General features: G+C 47.6%; 1 protein-coding gene across 1 annotated transcript in view; it reads right to left on the bottom strand.

The window, feature by feature from the left end:
• The window catches only part of RIC8B (RIC8 guanine nucleotide exchange factor B), a 100,694-nt gene that overhangs the window by 77,121 nt on the left and 584 nt on the right, over positions 1-22,989 (bottom strand). The window contains exons 2-3 of the mRNA XM_077468465.1: positions 13,780-13,827; positions 11,490-12,098 (exon numbers count right to left, since the gene is read on the bottom strand). Of these exons, the coding sequence (XP_077324591.1) occupies positions 11,490-12,098; positions 13,780-13,827 (657 nt within the window). The remainder of the gene's footprint in view (positions 1-11,489; positions 12,099-13,779; positions 13,828-22,989) is intronic.

Raw genomic sequence — 22,989 nt, 5'->3', positions numbered from 1 at the left:
TACAATGGCATGCGGCGGTCGTTAAGTGGTTAAAGGAGAATTCCAGCCTGAGCTAGTTTGGCTTGACTTCTATGGGTCACAGGCGTGTAATTTGTTTTGTTTTTGTAATTTGTTTTGCACTCCTGTGACCCGGTTTTCAGCAGAGAATGATCTGAAGTCTGCTTTGACATCACTGGAATCAGTCCAGGCACCGTGTCATCGCGACAAAGTCTGGATCCGCCAGGTGCCTGGACTGATACCCATCTCAGAGAGCCGCTGAGAGTCTGAGACGGGTGCTCCCCCCCCCCCCCCCCCACAGCTCAGCGCTCCAATGAGTGTGGAGGAGCAGAGAGGAGAGCTTGACTGACAGTCAGCAGCTCTCTGCTCGGGTAGCAGAGAGAACTGAGCCATCTGTGCTGTTCGATCGCTTGGTTCTCAGTGCAGAGACACCAGGGGACAGATGCAGCATTGAACCGATGACAAACCTGCATGCGAATATGCCTCTGAAATTGATAATTTCAGCCATCTGGCTAAATAAGCTTTAGAAGCTTGGCAACCTTTTCTGTTGCCCAAAAATAATAATAATAATATTATATATATATATATATATATATATATATATATATATATATATATATATATATATATATATATATATATATATAAATAATAATAATAATAATGAATCTGAATGTCTAAAGATCTTTGTCTTTTCCAAGTAACACAAAGTCCTCTTGACAGCCAATATGCAATATGTGGAAAAAGGTTTCCTTCTTCCCTGCTGGGTTTGCATAGCAGGTTGGAAGAACAAGGTCTTGAACACAATTTTGCACTGAAGCTATCTTCAGTAAGAATTTCGGGTCAGTCTTTAGTAGAACTCTGGAAATAAAGATAAGAAAGGCTCCTTAACCACTTTCGGACTGGACCATTTAGCTGGCTTAAGACCAGACCACTTTTTGCAATTCGGCACTGTGTCGCTTTATCTGACAATTGCGTGGCTGTGCGACGTGGCCCCCAAACAAAAATTGACGCCCTTTTTTCCACACAAATAGAGCTTTCTTTTGGTGGTATTTGATCACCCCTTCAGTTTTTATTTTTTGCGCTATAAACAAGAAAAGAGCGCTAATTAAAAAGAAAAAACGCATTATCTTTGACTTTTTGTTATAAGAAATATCCCCCAAAAATATATTTAAAAAAAAAACAAAAACATTTTTTTCCCTCAGTTTAGGCCGATACGTATTCTTCTACATAAAAAAAAAAAAAAAAAAAAACAACGCAATAAGCGATTGATTGGTTTGCGCAAAAGTTATAGCGTTTACAAAATAGGGGATAGTTTTATTGCATTTTTATTAATTTTTTTTTTTTTTACTAGTAATGGCGGCGTTCAGCGATTTTTATTGTGACTGCGACTTTATGGCGGACACATCAGACATTTTTGGGACCAGTCATTTATACAGCAATCAATGCTATACAAATGCATTGATTCCTGTGTAAATGACACTGGCAGTGAAGGGGTTAACCAGGGGGTGGCAGTGTAGGGGTTAAGTGTCCCTAGGGGCGTGTTACTAACTGTGGGGGAATGGGCTTTGTGTTAGTGAACACTGATTCAATCACATGGAGCAGAGATCATCGTCACTTGTTGCTAGGCAGAACGGGGAGATGTTGTTTACAACGGCATCTCCCCATTCAGCCACCCTGTTAGACGATCGCAGGTATCCCCGCGGCGATCGAGTCTGGGGGTCCCGAACGGGCGGCATATAAAATTGGACGTACCTGTATGCCAATATGCCTGCACGTGCCATTCTGCCGGCGTGCGCCGGTCGGGAATGGGTTAATTGACAGAGCGTTTAGCTCACTGATCCTGCGTGCAGAGACAATGGCAATCAGAAACACGTTCTTAAAAGTGAGAGGAGGTGCAACCTGCACTTTCAGGGTACTGACCGCTAGGCTGCTCCATCCTGTAAACTCTAGAATGGAAATAAGGCTCCTTGGGTCTTGGGCAGATGCATTACACCATGTATTATAAAAAAAACTTTCCAGACCTTAGAATAAATGTCCCTTGTTGCATTTTTCCTATTTGATATCAGTTTGCAAATAACCGATTGGAAAACCCCTTGCTTTTTAGAAGCTGCTCCTCAGATACCAGGCTGTGAGAGCCAGACTGGCCACCTCTGGGTGATTTACTGGGCCTTGCATCAGTAGATCATGCTGGAGGGGGGGTATAGATGCCAACAAGGTTTGACCGCGTTCCCAGAACGGTTGAGAATCAGGCCCTTTTTGGCCAAAAGGGCGTGATTAAGGTAACAGAAAGAGAAAGATTTTTCAGATCCACAGAATTGATTAGATAACCTAGAAAAATAATCTCCTGTGATAGGTTTAAGGAAGATTTTTGGGAGATTTAAAATCCATCCCAGAGACTCCAAATGGTTGTGTGCTTTGCTTAAGTTGCTCTGCAATTCTTCTCTTGAGGGGGCGGAAAATAGCAGATCGCCTAAATAAAGAATTACTGCGATTCGCTGAAGATGAAGCAGAGCTAAAGCTTCTGCCATCACCTTGGTGAAAATTCAGGGTGAGGATGACAGACCAAACGGTAAGGCCCTGATCTGTAGATGAAGAAACACCTTCTATCCTTACTGCCAACCTGAGATACTTCTGGGACTGGGGCGAGATCGGGATATGCATTCTTTAAATCTTTTGACTCCATGAAGGAACATGGCGTCAGTAGATTTGACTGAATAAAAAATAAAAAAAAATAAAAGGCGAGTCCATCTTGAACTTTCTGTATTTGATGGATTTGTTTAGAGGTTTTAGGATCAATCTGAATTTTCCTGTTGGTTTTCTTACCAGGAAGACATGAGAATAGAACCGTGTCCGCCCATGTGTGGGCTCCGGGGGACTTTTTGTTCCCAAAAGTCCGGCGTTCTTAGAAAGAAGTTTTGACTCAAATTGTCCGGCGGAGAATCTGCCCGTCTGTGTGCTAGTCCGCCGGACTTTTGAAATGAACGGACTTGACCATACACAGAGAAAAGTCAGTTCATTTTGAACGTGGCTCCAGGTAGACGGGACTAGCAAAGGAAGTGAATTTAGCCGCCTTCATCAGCGAGATTGACACCGCGCTAGCCCCGTCACCTGGTATGGATTTAAAGGGGACGTCCTACACCAAAAAACAGCATGGGGGTCCCCCCCAAAGTCCGTAGCAGACCCTTATCCGAGCACGCAGCCCGGCCGTTCAGGAAAGGGGGTGGGGACGAGCGAGTGACTCCTGAGCCATACCAGGCCACGTGCTCTCAACATGGGGGGTGCTTTGGGGAAGGGCCCCCCCCCCACCCCAAAGCACCTTGTCCCATGTTGATGAGGACAAGGGCCTCTTCCCGACAACCCTGGCCTTTGGAATAGGCATTTGAAAATTCTGGTCTCCAGCCAGAAATGTCAACAAGAAATGCGAGCAAAGGGACTATTGCAGTGCACATCAAACATATAGAAAAATTAAGAAGGACAGTTATATAAAAAGATTTTATCTCAATTGATTTAAATATAAAAAAACACTTTACAATACAAAGCATCAAGGGCTCATATAGAAGGTGAAGTATTTTGACTAATTTCGCTTCTCAGCTTCTTCAGGAAATACATATATTGTCATTAAGAGATTAATGCCCCCTTTGTCCATGGATTTACTCTGGTACTACTATTAGACTTCCAAATGGAGAATTGTATTCACCCCATTTTTCAGCAAATTGCAGTACCACAGGCGTAGTGTATTTAATGCTCTGTCGCTGTGGTGCTTTTTAATGTAGGCAAAACTATTCGGTAGCTCAGGCAGAGGGTAGGCGACCATATATATTATTCTACGAATGGAAAATTAACTACTATTGGCCAACATATAGGCCTGTACCACTGATTTGACTTAGAGGCGGTTAGGTTTGCTGTACTAGAGGTGGTACTCATCGATGCCAGGGGAGGCAATCGAGACAGAATTTTATTACAAAAAGAAGCATTATGGATTGAAAAACTTAATGCTCTCTTGCCCCTGGCCTCAACGAGACCAAATCTTTCAAATCAGTTTTATGAGATGGTCTGCTCTGCCCTCTGCCTGCCCCCCCCCCCCTCCCTCCTTTTTTTACCCTCCCCTTCCCCCTTTTCTCCAATTCTTCCACCCTTTCATTGGTCCCCCCCTTTCTTTCCTGCTCCTTGACCCATTTCTCCCCTTTCCCTCCATCTCCCTTCCCCTTCTCTCTCTCTCTCTTTTCCCAGTCCTTCTCGCACCTCCTTTTCCTTTATTCCCTTCCCGTTTCACCTTCTTTTGTCTCTCCAGAGTCTTTAGCTTACCCCATGCTTAATGAATCTCTGTCAGTCATATACCATACTGTATAAACGTTGTTTCTAAAAAAAAAATTGCCAAATGTTTTTGAATGTGGATTGTACCCATTATATCATATACACAAGATGATAAAATATTACTGTTTGGGACACTACCGAGTCCCGCTATTGCACACATTGTAACTGCCTTTTGCTTGTATTTAACCGTGCTTTTGTACTACTAACTATTTTATTACCGCAGGTTCTTGTCCCTTCGCCTGCTTCTCCCGGCGACTGGTGGGACTCTTGGGGGTCAGGTGGGTGGAGCACCTTGCCTCCCCTCTCCCCTTGCACGTGCCCTGGCTGACAATCAGCCATAGGGACGCTAGCGCAGATGTGCACGTGGCTTTCCCGTGCATGCGCGGCTCGGACTTGGTGCTGCACGGGCTTGCATTGTCGCTCGCGGCCTGTGCTGGGCGCCTGTAGTGTAGGGTGCGAGATGAGCTCCGGCGCGCACGCGCTGTAGAGCCCCTGACCCTGCGATGCTATGCGCCGGCGACATGGCGCTGGGGTCAATCAGTGGGGTTCAGGAGTATTTATAGCGGTGTTACCGCTACTCTGACATGCCGATGCGATCTGGAAAACATTGGTGGACTTATTGCGATCGGTAAGTGGGCACGGTCCAGATAGGGAGTTATTGGGACATTTTTTTACTTGGTGCCATTGTTTAGACCAATATACTATTATTTATACAGATGATCATTTATCCCCAAGTGCCCTGACGTACCGGTGTTCCTCTATTTCGCATATTGATCACACTAGCGAGGCTGAGCCTTCTATCCACTGTAGGGTGGACAGCCCCGTTTCCTTCTCCGGATCCTATAGAAAGCCATCCGCATTATCTTACGGGTAATCATAACTACATTTATGCCCTGCCCCTGCTATCCAGGTTTCACGAATATTTCACCTATCACGCTCTACCCTTATTACACAGGGGGTATGTTCTTGCGAACTTTATTCCACTCTTATTTTTAGTTTCTGCACACTGTCAATCACAGTCAGCAACACACCTTATTTAATACAGGTTTGCTTATTGTATTTTAGCATGCATTCACTTCACCACGGTGTTCACTTTTAATAATTAACCTAGTTTTCAGTATAGGTTGCTGATTTTGGTTGTCCCACATTCACCCTTTCATCTCTTGCTCCCACTTACCAATCCCCCCGCCTTTTCTTCATTCTCCCCCCCCCACTTCCCTCTCTCCTTCCCTCCCCTTTCCCCATTTATGTATTTTCTAAACTGGCCCTTCTCGTTCTTCCCTCCTTCCTGTTCCTTTTCCCTCCCCGTCCTTCCTACCTTTCCCCCACTTAATTCCTTTTTTTCCCCCATCCACCTTTTAAAAAAAAAAAAAAATCTTTAATCATTTGTCACGCGGCTTTATCCATTACACGGGCACATTTAATTTTCTATTTATTTAATTTTTATTTTTTTTAATACTGGTTTATATTCGGTGACTGACACGAACCTCACATTGGGCTATTATCTGTGAAATGTTCTGGGGCTAGACCATAAACCAGCTAGTTTCAATATAAATATTTTCATACAGATATCGGCCAGTGTCGGGGTCAATACCTTTCCCAGTCGCCAGGGGAGGCTCCCCCCCGGTTTGCCTGAGATATCCTAGGGTAGGCGTTTGGGCAAGACCCTGAAGATGTTTATCCTTATTGTAAAATTGTTCTTTTCTCCATTGTTGTTTTTTTTATGCCATTTTACATTGCTATTGTTGATCTGTGTTTCATGTATACACTTCCTAGATGTATGCATTTCCTGAAGAAGCTGAGAAAAGAAACTAGTCTAAATACTTCACCTTCTATATGAGCCCTTGATGCTTTGTATTGTCAAGTGTTTTTATATTTAAATAAATTGAGATAAAATCTTTTTATATAACTGTCCTTCTTAATGTTTCTATGTCTGATGCGCACCACAATAGGCCCTTTGCTCGCATTTCTGGCTGGAGCCCAGAATTTTCAAATACCTATTCCATATTAACTTGGGATGATGGTGCACTATGTAAGGTTTTATTTGTAACCTGATTCATTACTTTGTGAGGCCATCCTCAATTTTCATAGAACCCTGGCCTTTGGTTGTCGGGGTCTGCAGGAGAAGGGGGGGGGGTTATCAGAAACCGGGAGCCCCCTTTAATAAGGGGCCCCAGATTCCAGCCCCCCCCATGTGAATGAGTACGCTATACCCCTACCCATTCACCCAGAAAAAATAAAAATAAAGCATAAATAAGACACAAAACAGGTTTTTTAAATACTTTATTAGACAGCTCCGGTGGTCTTCTCGCCGGACTCTTCCGCTATCTTTTACTAGTCTACTAGCGGAGGAGCCCCGTCTTTCTCCTTTGTCGATGGCTCCGTCCAGGGTAGGGGGGTCTTCTTCCGCTCTTCATGCTGGGCCTCTTTCTTCTTCCAGCTCTTTTACTAGCGCTAGCTCGGTCTTCTGTCACCTTCTGCTTCGTCTTCCGATGTTGACACAACGATGTCTCTGGCCGTAATGCTAGGGATGCGTTGTGCGGCGACTTATATTAGGGACAAGGGGCGGGGTCAGCAGGTGATGGCACATGGTGACCCTGCCTCTTATGATGTCACAGTCCCAGCATCCTCCATGACATCACCCGGTGACCCCGCCCCTTGTCCCTATATAAGTCGCCGCACAATGCGTACCCAGCATTACAGCCGGAGGAAGACTGGGCCAACGCTAGTAAAAGAGCTGGAAGAAGAAAGCGGAGGCCCGGCAAGAAGAACTGAAGCGCGGAAGAAGACCCCCGGAGGGGGGTGGCAAAGGAGAAAGCCGGGCTCCTCCGCTAGTAAAATCTAGTGGAAGAGTCTGGTGAGAAGACCCCATCAAAACAGAACAAGACCACCAGAGCTGTCTAATAAAGTATTTTAAAAACCTGTGTTGTGTTTTTTTTTTTACACTTTTTTTTTCCCCCCCCAGATGAATGGGTAGGAGTACAGTGTACCCCATACTCATTCACATAGGGAGCTCCCAGATTCTGATAAGCCTCCGCCCACCAGCCCCCGACAACCAAAGGCCAGGGTTGTTGGGAAGAGGCCCTTGTCCTCATCAACATGAGGACAAGGTGCTTTGGGGTGGCGGGTTGTCTGTCGGACAGTCCGATCATGTGTACACGGCCTTAGTGGCACCTGCATCACTACACCCTGCTGCATCAGTTCTTTAAAGAGGACTTCATGGCCAGGGCTTTTACTGGATCCCTTGGAGCATTCATCACCAAAAACCTTCTTGGGGGGGGGGGGGGGGGCTTTCGGTAAACTCCACCGTGTAGCCCTGCGAGAGAGTTATCAGAATAAACGGATTTGACGTTATCCCTGACCACTGCGGAAGAAACTTTTGTAGCCTTCCGCCCACCCACAGGGTCAGGTCACTGGGGTTTTTTCGGCTTGTGTAGGACGGAAAAGGATTCCGCCCTTACCCTTGTGTTGACCAATTTTTCCTTCTCTCCTGAAACTTGCAGCCTTGCTCCTGAGCATTTTGAGGTTGAAAAAGGAGGTTTTGGGGGCTGTTTTTTCTTTTTGCCAGGGAAGAACCTTTCATCATCAGCAGTCCTGACCAGATTATCTAGATCAGGGCCAAAAAGGTCACCCGAAAAGGGAATACCACAAAGTTTGACTCTGTGTCACCTGGCCAGGTCTTTAGCCATAAAGCTCTTCTCGCAGCATTTGTCAGGGCTGCTGCTCTAGCAGACATCTTAATTGCTTCAGCCAAAGCATCTGCAATATAAGCAACAGCAGAGGTCAGGGTAGAAAAAGAAACCCCCTCTTGTTTGGGTGAATCTGCCACTACAAAAACGATTTTAGCTGGTTAATCCAATATTCAAGATTCCTGGCTACACATGTGGCCATTGCTGGCTTTAAATTGCTCATGACTGATTGTCATGATCTTTTGCTCAAAAGATCCACAACGTTTATCAATTGGATCCTTTAGATCCCCATCTGCAAAAGACAGGTCGGTGGATCTCGAGATCTGCGAGAAAGCAGCATCCAACCCAGGCACCTTGTTGGAAACTTCAGAGGGGTCCTCCTCAAAAGAAAAACATCTTTTGAAGAAAAAAGGGGGGGGGGGGGGGGGGGGAATTAAGTTCTCTCCAGATCCTGCCATTTATTTTTAATGGAGTCAGAAATAACAAGGAATGTCTGCCCCTTAGATTCAGTTAACCCTGCATACATGAAGAGATAATTCTTTGGGGCCGGATGCGATGCGAATTCAGCCATACTATCTGTATGGCTGAAATCGCATCGCACAGAGATCGCATGTGATTTGCACTGCGAATCACATCGGATCATGGACATCGCAGCAGTGTGAACCCAGCCTTATTCCCTATATATAAAAAAATAATATATGTGCAATAGGTGGCAACGGTGTAAATTATAGATACAAGATAGGCTACAGCTATAATTTTCCCACCAATTGTGGTTTATTGGTATGAATAGGACGCTGCACCAACCCTAAACACTAAAGCCCCTTTCACAGTGGGGCGATGCGGCTGCTAGCGGGGCGGTTTTAACCCCCGCTAGCGGCTGAAAAGGGGTTAAAACCTCTCGCAAAGCGGTGCTGCCCCATTGATTTCAATGGGTAGGAGCGGTTTAGGAGCAGTGAATACACCGCTTCCAAATATGTGGCTAGCAGGACTTTTTTCACGATCCTGCTAGCGCACTGCTCCAATGTGAAAGCCCTCCGGCTTTCACACTGGAGTGAAAGGGGCCATATTTTTTCAGGCGCTATTTTTAGCGCCTGAAAGGGGCCTTATACCAAAATAAATTCTAATGATTCAGTACACAAAAGTTCCAGTGATATTTCTTCGTGTCCAAATATAAAAATTCATGTTTAAGCAATCCAAAGCTCACGATTCACCACCACCTTCCAAAGTTTGCACTCACCAGAAGACAGAATCAATCAAAAAAGCCTCAAACTTTGGAAGGTTGTGGTGACCCTTAGGCTGCAATTCACACCTGAGCATAGCATCCTCCAGTATTATATTGGCACATTTTTTATTAGCCAATAGTGAAAATCCATTAACTGTTGCTAGATATTACAGCTTTTATTTCTTCTTTAAACACACACACTTTAGGTTTAGGAGTTGTGGTTATTATACGAATAATAAAACACCTTTTTTTTTTTTTTTTTTTTTTTTTTTAAGAAAAAAGTATTTTTTTTGGTTAATTAATACTAAACACCCTAACCCATACCCTGTTTCCCCTAAAATAAGACCTAGCGTGATTGTCGGTGTTGGCTGCAATATAAGCCCTACCACCCAAATAAGCCCTACTCTATATTTCCTCAAAAATAAGCCCTACCCTGAAAAGAAGACCTACAAGGACTTTAACTAGGGCTTATTTGGGGGGGGTAGGGCTTTTATTGCAGCTATCACCAACAATCACACTAGGTCTTATTTTAGGGGAAACAGGGTAATAACGTATTTTGGGTGTTTATCATTTTATTACAAAAATGTTCAGGTGTGAATACAGCCCTAGACCCCTTTCATACTGGCAAACTTTAGTACTAAAACCAGCACCTGAAAAGCGCCTCTCAAGCCACCCCAGTGTGAAAGCCAGAGAGCTTCCACACGGGGGGGTGGGGAGTGTGCTCGCAGGACAGGAAATAAATAAAAATCCTGCGAGCAGCATCTTTGGGGCAGTGCATACACCGCATCTCCACAGCCCCTGCCCATTGAAATGAATGGGCAGCGCTGCTGAAGCACCTGCAAAGCGTTTCAGCAGCACCGCAAACAGGCGCTATTAACCCTTTCCTCAGTCGCTACCGGGGATAAAAGCACCCCTATAACAGCGGTAAAGCGCTGCTAAGGTTAGTATGCTTTACTGCCAACACCCGCACCACCCCAGTGTGGATGGGGTCTTAGCGCAAGTATAGAACACCAACATTATATTAATACACAATGAAAATAAAAGCAAATTCACTCAGTTTCCTGCAGGGTTCTGGCATACGAACTAAATAGATGACAGATCCTTTAAATTATACGCTTAATAAAACACACATCCTTATGCCGCGTACACACGATCAGACTGTCCGGTGGACTTGGTCTAGCGGACCGGAGTCCGCCAGACAATCCGCCCGTTTGTGGGCTCCGGCAGACTTTTCCCCAAAAGTCCGGCAGACTTAGAAAGTCGTTTTGACTCAAAAATTGTCCGCCGGACTCAGAGTCTGGCGAACAATCCTGCCGTGTGTGTGTGTGTGTGTGTGTGTGTGTGTGTGTGTGGCCAGAGAGCATGCATGTAGAGTCAACATCCCAAGGAAGAAGAGGAGAAAGTGGCAGTGATAGACCCCCCGGAGCTGTGCAATAAATTATTTTAAATCTGCGTGTGTGTTGTGTGGGGTGCCCCCCTCCCCCCACACAGGTGAATGGGTAGGGGTACATTGTACCCCATACTCATTCATATAGGGTGGGGGCTAGTATCTGGGGGCCTCCTTATTACGGCCAGGGTTGTCGGGAAGAGGCCCTTCTCATGAACATGGGGACAAGATGCTTTGGGGTGGGTCGGCCCGCGCGGGGGGGCCCCCACCCTTTCCCCAAAGCACCCACCCCTTTCCTGGCCGGGCTGCGTGCTCGGATAAGGGTCTTCTATGGACTTTGGGGGGACCCCCACACTGTTTTTCGGCGTAGGGCTTCCCCGTTAAGTCCATACCAGGTGACGAGGCCAGCGACGTGTCAATCTTGCTGCCGACAGACTTCCTTCGCTAGTCCCGGCTACCTGGAGCCGCGTTCAAAATGAACAGCCTTTCCTCCGTGTGTGGGCAAGTCCATTCATTTCAAAAGTACAGTGGACCTAGTCCGCCGGAAAAGTCCGGTCATGTGTGGGCAGGCATGCTGGTTCGGAAAGTCCGGCAGTTTGTCCGCCAGATAGTCTGATCGTGTGTACGCGGCATAGTCTTTTAGGGCAGCTGCCGATTTTTTTTTTTATAAAAGGCAATCCTTACAGGAATACTCATCTCTTTCTCACCACCCATGCCACTTCTCTTCTCATGAAGATTTGCTGCTGAAGTGGACAGGCAAGTACCAACTATTTTGGCAGGCACTGTTTATTTATTTTTTTATTTTTTTTAAAGTGACCATTCACTTTAAGTCCAGTTAAATGGATGTAGATTACAAGCACAATATTAGATATCCTACCTCACTGTGGATATTCCAGCTGTCCAGTGTCACATTAAAGAGAGCCTTTAGTGCCTCTATGATGCAGTCAGTCTCCTGCATAGCCAACGATTTGGTGCCAGCCAATCCAGCAGCTCGGTACTCCCCAACCCAGTGAATCCCCAAAATGCTCTCCAGAGTGTTTGTCAGCAGTGGGAGTCCTTGTAGTTCCTCTTTCAGTTTAGACCTGGTGTTTGTATGCAGCAGTGTTAGGAGAAAGAGTAGCCTCAGATCGAAACAGCGAATGTCATTGATTGTCTGCCCACCTTCACACATCTCCAAGAGGTGGCAGAGTCCAGCAACCATATTTAATTCCAGGCTCAGCTTCTGTGCCTCAGGACTATTAAACACAATATTGCACAAGCACTTCAATGATTCCACAATAACTGGAAAGTCTTCAGAGTCATCTAGAGTTTTCACTTCAGGATCCAGTTTCGCCAGTTTCATGAGGGTCTTCGTGTTCTCCCTTGTGACCACTGGCGTTAAAACCTTTTTATCCCGGGAGAGGATTCGGAGAGCCTCCAAGCAGGCAATCTGGCAAGAAATGCTGTTTCCCTTTTCCAGTACTTCGAAAATAGTTTCACATAGTTTCTACAGAGAAACAAAAAAATAAATAAATCAACGGAATTGGTAGCCTGGCACCACCCCTTCCTGTTAGCATACCCTTAAAGTGGATGTAAACCCAATTCATGAAATTTGAGCTGGGCACATATCTGCAGTGTTTTCTCATCTCTCTTCAAAGCACTATGTCTGGTGATTGTCCCTACTCAGTTCTTCTGTTAACAGCTTGAAGACTTCTGAAAATGTCTGTCAACTAAGATAAAAGCAGCCCGAGAGTTGTGTTGGGAGAGGATGCTCTAAATAAATTAGCAGAAAGCTGAACTAGTCAAGAATAGCTCTGAAAAGTCTACCTATGAGGAGAGGGGGTGTGTGTCCTCCAAATCAGCTGTCTTGGCTGTATGCCCAGGCTTCAATGCAATGCTGAACAGGAAGAGAAAAATCTAACAATCTGAATTTTCTAAAGAACAAATAAAGCTGAAGACAGCAGAGATACATGTAAAAACTTATGTAGGGAGATTTGTTTCATCTGAGGCTGTTCACTTCACTGGGTATATGTGGGCGCTTACATCCACTTTAATACTGACCCTTTACTGTTTGGCATGCAGATTCACTAGCCAATCATTTAATTTCCATCCCATCTTCCCAGGAAGCATTACTGATCTGAGCACAAACAGCAAAACTGGTCAAATAACCACTATGGCAAAATGTGTGCATCTGGAAGAATGCTCATCGTCTCCCATTTTGTGTTATAGCTAAAATTGAGGCATTTTAATATATAATCCTCCATTTTATGCAATAGCTAAATGGAGCTTTTTATATGCACTATCACAGTATAAATGACACTGGCAGGGAAGGGATTAACACCAGGGGCGCTCAAAGGGTTACATGTGCTCCTAGGGAGTGCTTTCTAACGGGGGTTCTGACACTGGAGGAAAACAGATCCTTGTTTCTGCTTGGCAGGAACACAAGAGTTCAATTTTCTTCCCTCCTAGAACAGTGGTCTGCCTTGTTTACATAGACAGAACAATCATGGGTGCCTGGCAGCCATCTCAAATCTGCTGGTTGGCCCCCGCTGTGTCCAATCACAGCAGGATCGCAGCTCTGGCGGCACACAAGCCCCAGAGCCGCTGAAGGCTATGACGTACAGGTGCACGATTATGCACTTAAGGGCTGGCCTGTCACGGTACCTGTACATGGGGGCGGTCCTTAAGCAGTTAGAAGTTGAAACGCTAAGCTGACAGACAAGTTACTGCAGCTATGAAGTGTGTGAGTGTGCGCACACAACCTGGCAGCCACCTTTTAAACTGTGTACAGCAGGGCTGGAATGAGGAAGCAGCAACAAGCAACCACAAATTCCACAAGAAGCATAATAAAAAGTAAACAAAGTGACAGATGAACCCATCACTGTGCTGCTTCTCCTTTCACTGTCCAGGCAAAAGCTGGGGAGTATTCGGGGCAACATGGTCTTGGTTGAGGGATGCTGGCCATCAGATTGGCGACATCTAGCAGCAGAAAAGTACTGTGGGGAAAAGTCTTGGTTAAAGAAGATCAAGCAAAAGCAAAGCTAGTCGCCTTTGAATGGGCAATTTATCTTTTTTGGCTGGAGCTCTGATTTCAGGTTACAGCGAGAAGTTACTGTAAAAATGGAAGTGTTCTAAAATCTTTAGACCATTAGTGTGCATATGCGTGTAGTTTCAGAGGCCATACTTGCCTTTCTTTTGTCCTCATCAGCTGAATTAAATTGAAACAATGAGCGATTCTGTCAAGAGGGGAAAAGAGAAAAAAAAAAAAAAAACCCCAGTTAGCAAAGTCAAAACAAGTGCATAAAGTTCAATAAAGCGAAGAAAGAAAAAAAAACCCCAGTTAGCAAAGTCAAAACAAGTGCATAAAGTTCAATAAAGCGAAAAAAAAAAAAAAAAAAATATTTAAAGCTTAAGGTCTGAACACTGCATTTTCAGAGCTGCTTACCTGTAGGTGTGTGCTAATTGAGCCTGTCCTGGTTATACAAATGGCTTTTTTTACCATCCAAACCAAGAGACATTTTATGCAGTTTTAATCTAGAATTGTGTTAACTGTACAATCCAATATGCATAAGAGCCTGCTTAAAGCTGAACTCCAGGCGCAAACATTCTTCAATAGCCACAAATCTACCTCGTTTTCATCAAATGCCTCTGAAATTCCAGCTTGTGCTGAGAACAGGCTGGCTGCAGAAAACTACCTGTACAAGGAGAGAGCAGCAAACAGTCCTATTACAGAAAGCTCCTGCACATAGACAGCCTTACTGCACAGAAGGCAACCCTTGCGAGCTAGAGGTGCACCGAATTGAAGTCTTGGTAACAAAACTGCAGGATGCACTTGGCCCAATTTTTTTTTTTTATAATTATATATATATATATATATATATATATATATATATATATATATATATATATATATATTACACACACACACATATACACACATATTTGACTTCTAATCATGAATATAAAATTTGTCAGCCATTATTGGCACCTTAGGGCTGCATTCACACATGGTCAGAATCGCCACCATTTAAAATGGCTGCAAAAATGCGGGATGCGATTGTGATGCCATTACTTCTAATGGCACCCCAATCGCACTGCAATTTTGCTGTGATTGTTGCGCTGCAATCACAATGCTAGTCGCTCAAAAGAGGAACAGGAGCTTGGTCTGTCATTAGACGGACTGGCATTGCAATCGTGTCCCGCATTTTGCAGCCATTTAAAATTGAGGGGCAAAAAAAAAAAAAAAAAAAAAAAAAAATACGGAACTCCCACTTTAAGGGCACAAAATCATCCCCCGAATACCAATTTGTAACCTAATGCCGCGTTAACACAATCGGACATTACGACAACAATATTTTGGATTTATTTCCAACGGATGTTGGCTCAAACATGCCTTGCATGCACACGGTCAGAAAATCCGATCGCCAAGAATGCAGTGATGTACAACATATACGACGAACTGAGAAAAATTAAGTTTACTAGCCAGTGTGGCTCTTCTGCTTGATTCCGAGCACGTGTGGAATTTTGTGCGGCGGAAATATGTACAAACGATCAGAATTTACAACAATGGATCTTGTCGGAAAATTCAAATTTTTGTTGTTGGAAATGCAACAACAAAATGTTCGATGCAGCCTAAACATAGTCGGAATTTCCAACAAGCTCACAGTGAGCATTTGTTGTCAGAAAGTCCGACTATGTGTACGCGCCATTACAGGTTCGATGCAGAGTCCCAGCAGACCACAATGACAGAGGGTGGAAAATTCCCAGGTGTCACCTGTCCCTACAGGACGATTTAACACTTTCTCAAAGCTTTCAGTCCCTTGGAGAAGGCCTCCTGCAAATCTGAGTGTACAAAAGCATATGCCCATGTTCACCTGCTTGGGCAAGCATACCCAGCAATGTCAATTTGGGACACAATGGCTGCTTTCAATTTTGAAAATGGTGTGGAGGAGGTCAATTTTAATTACTTACATATTTTGAGAAATCATTCAGCTAAAAGTCTGACATACATCAGCGCTAGTTGGACACAGCAATGTCTGGCCACTGAGAAGTTAGATGAAGCAGGCTCCATCATCACATCCTCTGCATTTGGATAATCTGCCAATCATGTGATTAAGTGGAGCAGACCGGGAATCTCAGGCTGGTCAGTCCTTTAAGCCATAGATGGACGGTACAGACTAGCCCGGGTCATCCCACTGCAGAGTGGTGGCAAAAAAAAAAAAAAAAAAAAAGACAGAAGAAATCACCAAGAGGCATTTATAATTAGTGGAGAGGGCATAGCAAAATCACTGATACTATGATCATTAGCAGTGATTAATTAGCGCAAAAAAAAAAAAAAATAAAACACCCAAACACACCCCACACAAAATTGCTCTTAGGACTGTGGATAGAAACATAAGGCTTGGTTCACACAGGTGTGATGCGGGAATGCTGCATCACACCTAACTTGTAAGGCAGTTCACACTGTCTTATGCGAACCACTGCGGGTGTCAATACAAAGTTAATGACACCCCCAGATCAGTTCGCATATTGCAGTGCGAACTGTCAAGTCGGACATGAATCAAATCCCATAGGTGTGAACACTGATGCGATCCGATCCTGGTGCAGACAAAAAAAATAAAAATTGGTCTGAATGCAATGCAGATTCAGCCATGCCATCTATATGGCTGAAATTGCAACGTACATACATCGCATGTAATTTATAGTGCATATCAAATGCGAGGTTGCACAGCGTACCTATGTGAACCGAGCCTTAAAAACAGTATTTAGGGCCGGTTCACACGCCTGCGTAGTGCGAGATTGCATGCGATTCGCACTGCAAGTCACATGGGATGTCTGTGTGCAATGCAAATTAAGCCAAACAGATAGCATGACTGAATTTGCATTGCATTCGGACCAAACTGGCACAGGACCCTTTTTTGGTCCGCAGTAGAATTGGATCACACCCATGCGATCTGATTCCTGTCCGAATTTGCAGATCGCACTGCAATATGTGAACTAAATTGGGGACGTCGTTAACTTTTAATTGACACTCCCAGCAGTTAGCATAGGGCAGTGTGAACTGCCACCGGGAGACATGCCATGTGGGAACCCGCATCGCAGCAATGTGAACTGAGCCTTAACCATCAACTTGAAGATCATCTTTAAGGATTAATATTCAATTTCTGTATACACCAGCCAAGACTGGTTCTCTTTAAACCAAGTAATGCAGTCTCAAGCTGCTACCATCTCTAACATGTTATTGATTATGCTGCCTTTTATTGCAGTGTAACCAAATAATAGCAATTACCAAGCAGCAACGCTCTATATATACACAAATATGGAAAAATAGAACCCAAGAGAGAAGAGTCTGAGGTCTGCCCATATGTCTCCCGCAGAGCCTCACAGCTTGGCCAAGGCTTGCAAAGATCACAATGTACGTCACCAGGCACAGATCAAACCCTTCCTGTATGCAGAGCAGCACTGATGTGCCTTTCTAACAATTTCCCTGAAGGTGAATTCTATATTGGCAACCAAACAGACTTAAAAAAAAAAAAAAAAATTCCCAGTAAACAACGTACAATTTATGACTCAACAATGGGGAGAAAAAAAACCACACACACACTTTGCCTTAGGGCCCCTGTCACATGCGGACTTGTTCAGGTCCGCCTAAAAAAATAAAAACCTGGCCAGACACTCCATATAGTTCTATGGAGTGGCAGATGTCAGCTGACACCCGATCCGCTTAATTCAGATGGATAGAAACCCAATTTTCCATCCGTCTGGTGGATCGTATAAAAAAAATAATAAAATGGACAGGCGGATCCATTTTCATTCAATCCCCCATAGTGGAGATCAGACATGTCCGTCCCTGCAAAGTGAGCAGAGACAGACCTGTCATCCACCAGCTCAGCAGGGATCAACGGAGAAATCCCTGCTGACCAGAGTCCATCAAAAACAGACATTATGTGTGAAAGGAAGGTGGTGCTACATGGATGTCTGCGCCAAATATATGAAAATCACATTTCAAGTGAGAAAATCACATTTCTCACTTGCAGCCAGTGGGTGGCTTCAAGCAGCAATAGGATCTCTAATGAAGCCCACACACTTTTTGAATCTCAGCTGGTTCAGCAGGGAACAGTCGAGTTTCCTTCCATCTATGGGCAGGCTGATTGAATCTACTTGGGTGGGCACATCAATTGGCTTGTATGCTAGAAATCCAACAGGCTGGTTGTAACGATTATCGCCAGCAATCACGTGTTCTCCCGGCAGAAATGGCTCCCCTACACACCGAAAGAGCAGGAGGAAAGACTCACACATAGAGGTCTACAGCTAAGACATTATGCCCATTCACACCTTAGCAATTTACCGCATGAAGCTCTAAAAACCTCAGCAAGCCCAATCCATTCATTTCAATGGCCCTGTTCATATATGAGCATTTAGGTCACAAAAAAAAAAAAAAAAAATACGTAAATAGCTACACTTAGGTGTGAATAGAGGGTAAAAGAAAAGATGGGCGCTTCACCAGATAAGTCTGCCTGCCATACATGTGCTTTGTTGAGTCTACACACGGCGATACCATCTCTTTTCCAATTGGCTGGAAAGAAGGAGTGTCACGTATCTGCGTACCATTAAAAGACACCACACTTTGCGTTTAGAGTTTTCACAGCTGCTATCTAGGGATCGCATTTTCAGATTTTTCTAAATATTAGAAGTAAAACTAATATACTTTACAGGGTTTATCCACAGATTGCACAGCATGCAGCAATCCTCAATAAAAGGAAAGCTGGAAAAATCCAACCTTCTATGTAATCTGATAATTTACTGTTCCAGGTCTGTTCACAACACAGCAATAAGTAAGCCTGGTTAAAACCCAGTTCCGTGTAGCAAGTGCCCCACCTGCAAGATGTTTATTGATATTGTAAAGCACATAATCATTTATATCCTACCACACACAAAAAAAAAAAAAAAAAAAAAAAAAAAAAAGGGGGGGGGGGTAAATAAACACAATTCTCTACAACATAGTTCAGAGACAGGAATGTAAATCCATTCTTTGCTCACATGTGTGCACAGGCAATGGTTCGGTGAATATGATGATACAAAAGCAAACTTAAAAAAAAAAATAATAAAAGCCTCCATCTTCTTGGTGGGTCTTGCTGCTACGGCGCTGTCATTCGATGGAGCCGCCATGACATCCCTCCCATGCATGCGCACGGGAGCCGCCACTCACGGCATATCGCCGTTAACTGCGGCACGCTCAGTGCACCGCTGTCTACGCCGCATGCGTCGTAGACAGCGGTGCCCGTCTTTTGGCAAATATCTCCTAAACCATTTCTTGGACCTGCAGGTAAAACCTTAATCTAGGCTTACCTGTAGGACAAAGTGGTTTGTAAGGGTTTACAGCATGGGTCCCAAACTGGTGGCCCTCTAGGTGTTGCGGAACTACAAGTCCCATAATGCCTCTGCCTGTTGGAGTCATGCCCCTAACTATCAGCCTTGTAATGCCTCATGGGACTTGTAGTTTCGCAACAGCTGGAGGGCCGCCAGTTTGAGACCCCTGGTTTACAACCACTTAAGGACCAGGCCTCTTTTTCAGACTCGGGGTTTACATGTTTAAAACTGTTTTTTTTTTGCAAGAAAATTACTTAGAATCCCCAAACATTATATATTGTTTCTCTCCCCCCCCCCCCCCCCCCAACACCCTAGAGAATAAAATGGCAGTCATTGCAACACTTATTTGCACATCGGTCTTACAAGCGTATGTATGCATGCATGTATGTATGCACACACACACACACACACAGTAAAATTAACTCAAATTTCATAGTAATCAATAACTGCAACCACTCGTGGAATGGTGTCAAACTTTTACCCTCAAAAATCTCCATAAGCGGCATTTAAAAAAAATTCTACAGGTTGCAGGTTTTGTGTTACAGAGGAGGTCTATGGCTAGAATTATTGTTCTCGCTCCAGCAATCGTGGTGATACCTCACGTGTGGTTTGACTACCGTTTTCATACGCAGGCGCTACTCACGTATGCATTTGCTTCTGCGCGTGAGCGCGTCGGGACGGTGTTAAAAAAATTATATATATATATATATATATATATATTTCTCTTCCTTATTTTTACTTGATTTTAATTTATTTTTACACCGTTTAAAAAAAAAAAAAAAAAAAAAAATAGAAGGATCACTTTTATTCTTATTACAAGGAATGTAAATATCCCTTGTAATAGAAAAAAAAAAAAAAAGCATGACAGGTCCTCTTAAATATGAGATCCGGGGTCAAAAAGTCCTCAGATCTCATATTTGGACTTAAATGCAATAAAAAAATAAATAAATAAATGTTCCTTTAAAGAGGTATGGGCGGAAGTGACGTTTTGACATAGCTTCCACCCTCCTATGGTATAGAGACAAGTGGGGGCCATCTTAGCCTCACTCGTCTCGTGATCAGCCTGACAAGTTTCTGACACATGCGATAAAACCAGCTTGAAATTTCTGTCAGAATGGGTGCTATAAATACATTCGCAGATAGCTGGTCAATTCACAGCACAGCTCTGCAAGTCTCTGCCTATAGAGTAAGAGGGGGCATGTGCCTTTCCTCCAATCAGCTGGATCACAGTGTATGGCAAGACCCCCCCCAGCGACGGGGGGGGGGGAACAGTGGCGCGGACCAGCGACCGAGGAGGGGGGGGGGGCGGCACGCGCAGATGGCGGAGCCAGCGACGGAGGAGGGGACAGCCGACAGCCAGTCACACAGGGGGGGGGGGGGGGGGGGGTTGGGACACGCAGTGGTGCAGCCAGTCACACAGGGGGGGGGGACACGCAGTGGTGCAGCCAGTCACACAGGGGGGGGGGGGGGGGACACGCAGTGGTGCAGCCAGTCACACAGGGGGGGGGGGGGGGACACGCAGTGGTGCAGCCAGTCACACAGGGGGGGGGGGGGGGGGGGACACGCAGTGGTGCAGCCAGTCACACAGGGGGGGGGGGGACACGCAGTGGTGCAGCCAGTCACAAAGGGGGGGGGACACGCAGTGGTGCAGCCAGTCACACAGGGGGGGGGGGGGGACACGCAGTGGTGCAGCCAGTCACACAGGGGGGGGGGGGGACACGCAGTGGTGCAGCCAGTCACACAGGGGGAGGGGGACACGCAGTGGGTGCAGCCAGTCACACAGGGGGGGGCACGCAGTGGTGCAGCCAGTCACACGGGGGGGGGGGGGCACGCAGTGGTGCAGCCAGTCACACGGGGTGGGGGGGGTTAGACACGCAGTGGTGCAGCCAGTCACACGGGGTGGGGGGGTTAGACACGCAGTGGTGCAGCCAGTCACACAGGGGGGGGGGGGGGGACACGCAGTGGTGCAGCCAGTCACACAGGGGGGGGGGGACACGCAGTGGTGCAGCCAGTCACACAGGGGGGGGGGGGCACGCAGTGGTGCAGCCAGTCACACGGGGGGGGGGGGGGGTTAGACACGCAGTGGTGCAGCCAGTCACACGGGGGGGGGGGGGGGAGACACGCAGTGGTGCAGCCAGTCACACGGGGGGGGGGGAGACACGCAGTGGTGCAGCCAGTCACACGGGGGGGGGGGGGAGACACGCAGTGGTGCAGCCAGTCCACACGGGGGGGGGGGAGACACGCAGTGGTGCAGCCAGTCACACGGGGGGGGGGGGGAGACACGCAGTGGTGCAGCCAGTCACACGGGGGGGGGGGGGGGGGGAGACACGCAGTGGTGCAGCCAGTCACACGGGGGGGGGGGGGGGAGACACGCAGTGGTGCAGCCAGTCACACGGGGGGGGGGGGGGAGACACGCAGTGGTGCAGCCAGTCACACGGGGGGGGGGGGGGGAGACACGCAGTGGTGCAGCCAGTCACACGGGGGGGGGAGACACGCAGTGGTGCAGCCAGTCACACGGGGGGGGGGGAGACACGCAGTGGTGCAGCCAGTCACACGGGGGGGGGGGGGGGGAGACACGCAGTGGTGCAGCCAGTCACACGGGGGGGGGGGAGACACGCAGTGGTGCAGCCAGTCACACGGGGGGGGGGGGGAGACACGCAGTGGTGCAGCCAGTCACACGGGGGGGGGGGGGGGGGAGACACGCAGTGGTGCAGCCAGTCACACGGGGGGGGGGGGGGGGACACGCAGTGGTGCAGCCAGTCACACGGGGGGGGGGGGGACACGCAGTGGTGCAGCCAGTCACACGGGGGGGGGGGGACACGCAGTGGTGCAGCCAGTCACACGGGGGGGGGACACGCAGTGGTGCAGCCAGTCACACGGGGGGGGACACGCAGTGGTGCAGCCAGTCACACGGGGGGGGGGGACACACGCAGTGGTGCAGCCAGTCACACGGGGGGGGACACGCAGTGGTGCAGCCAGTCACACGGGGGGGGGGGGGGGGACACACGCAGTGGTGCAGCCAGTCACACGGGGGGGGGGGGGGGACACGCAGTGGTGCAGCCAGTCACACGGGGGGGGGGGGGGACACGCAGTGGTGCAGCCAGTCACACGGGGGGGGGGGGACACGCAGTGGTGCAGCCAGTCACACGGGGGGGGGGGGGCACACGCAGTGGTGCAGCCAGTCACACGGGGGGGGGGGGGCACACGCAGTGGTGCAGCCAGTCACACGGGGGGGGCACACGCAGTGGTGCAGCCAGTCACACGGGGGGGGACACACGCAGTGGTGCAGCCAGTCACACGGGGGGGACACACGCAGTGGTGCAGCCAGTCACACGGGGGGGGCACACGCAGTGGTGCAGCCAGTCACACGGGGGGGGGGGACACGCAGTGGTGCAGCCAGTCACACGGGGGGGGGGGGGGCACGCAGTGGTGCAGCCAGTCACACGGGGGGGGGGGGGGACACGCAGTGGTGCAGCCAGTCACACGGGGGGGGGGGGGGGGACACGCAGTGGTGCAGCCAGTCCACGGGGGGGGGGGGGGGACACGCAGTGTGCAGCCAGTCACGGGGGGGGACACGCAGGGGTGCAGCAGTCACAGGGGGGGGACACGCAGTGGTGCAGCCAGTCACGGGGGGGGGACACGCAGTGGTGCAGCCAGTCACGGGGGGGGGGACACGCAGTGGTGCAGCCAGTCACACGGGGGGGGGGACACGCAGTGGTGCAGCCAGTCACACGGGGGGGGGGGGGGACACGCAGTGGTGCAGCCAGTCACACGGGGGGGGGACACGCAGTGGTGCAGCCAGTCACACGGGGGGGGGGACACGCAGTGGTGCAGCCAGTCACACGGGGGGGGGGACACGCAGTGGTGCAGCCAGTCACACGGGGGGGGGACACGCAGTGGTGCAGCCAGGTCACACGGGGGGGACACGCAGTGGTGCAGCCAGTAAGGGGGGGGGGGGGGGGGACACGCAGGTGCGTTGCAGCAGTCTACACATGAATGGGGGGGGACACGCAGTGGTGCAGCCAAGT

Source organism: Lithobates pipiens, unplaced genomic scaffold (assembly GCF_037356315.1).
Source record: "Lithobates pipiens isolate NorthernLeopardFrog02 unplaced genomic scaffold, aLitPip1_a1.2 Scaffold_8, whole genome shotgun sequence".
Taxonomy (NCBI): Eukaryota; Metazoa; Chordata; class Amphibia; order Anura; family Ranidae; genus Lithobates; species Lithobates pipiens.
Note: the sequence above shows the minus strand (reverse complement) of the source record. Positions and strands in the feature narration are given on the sequence as shown.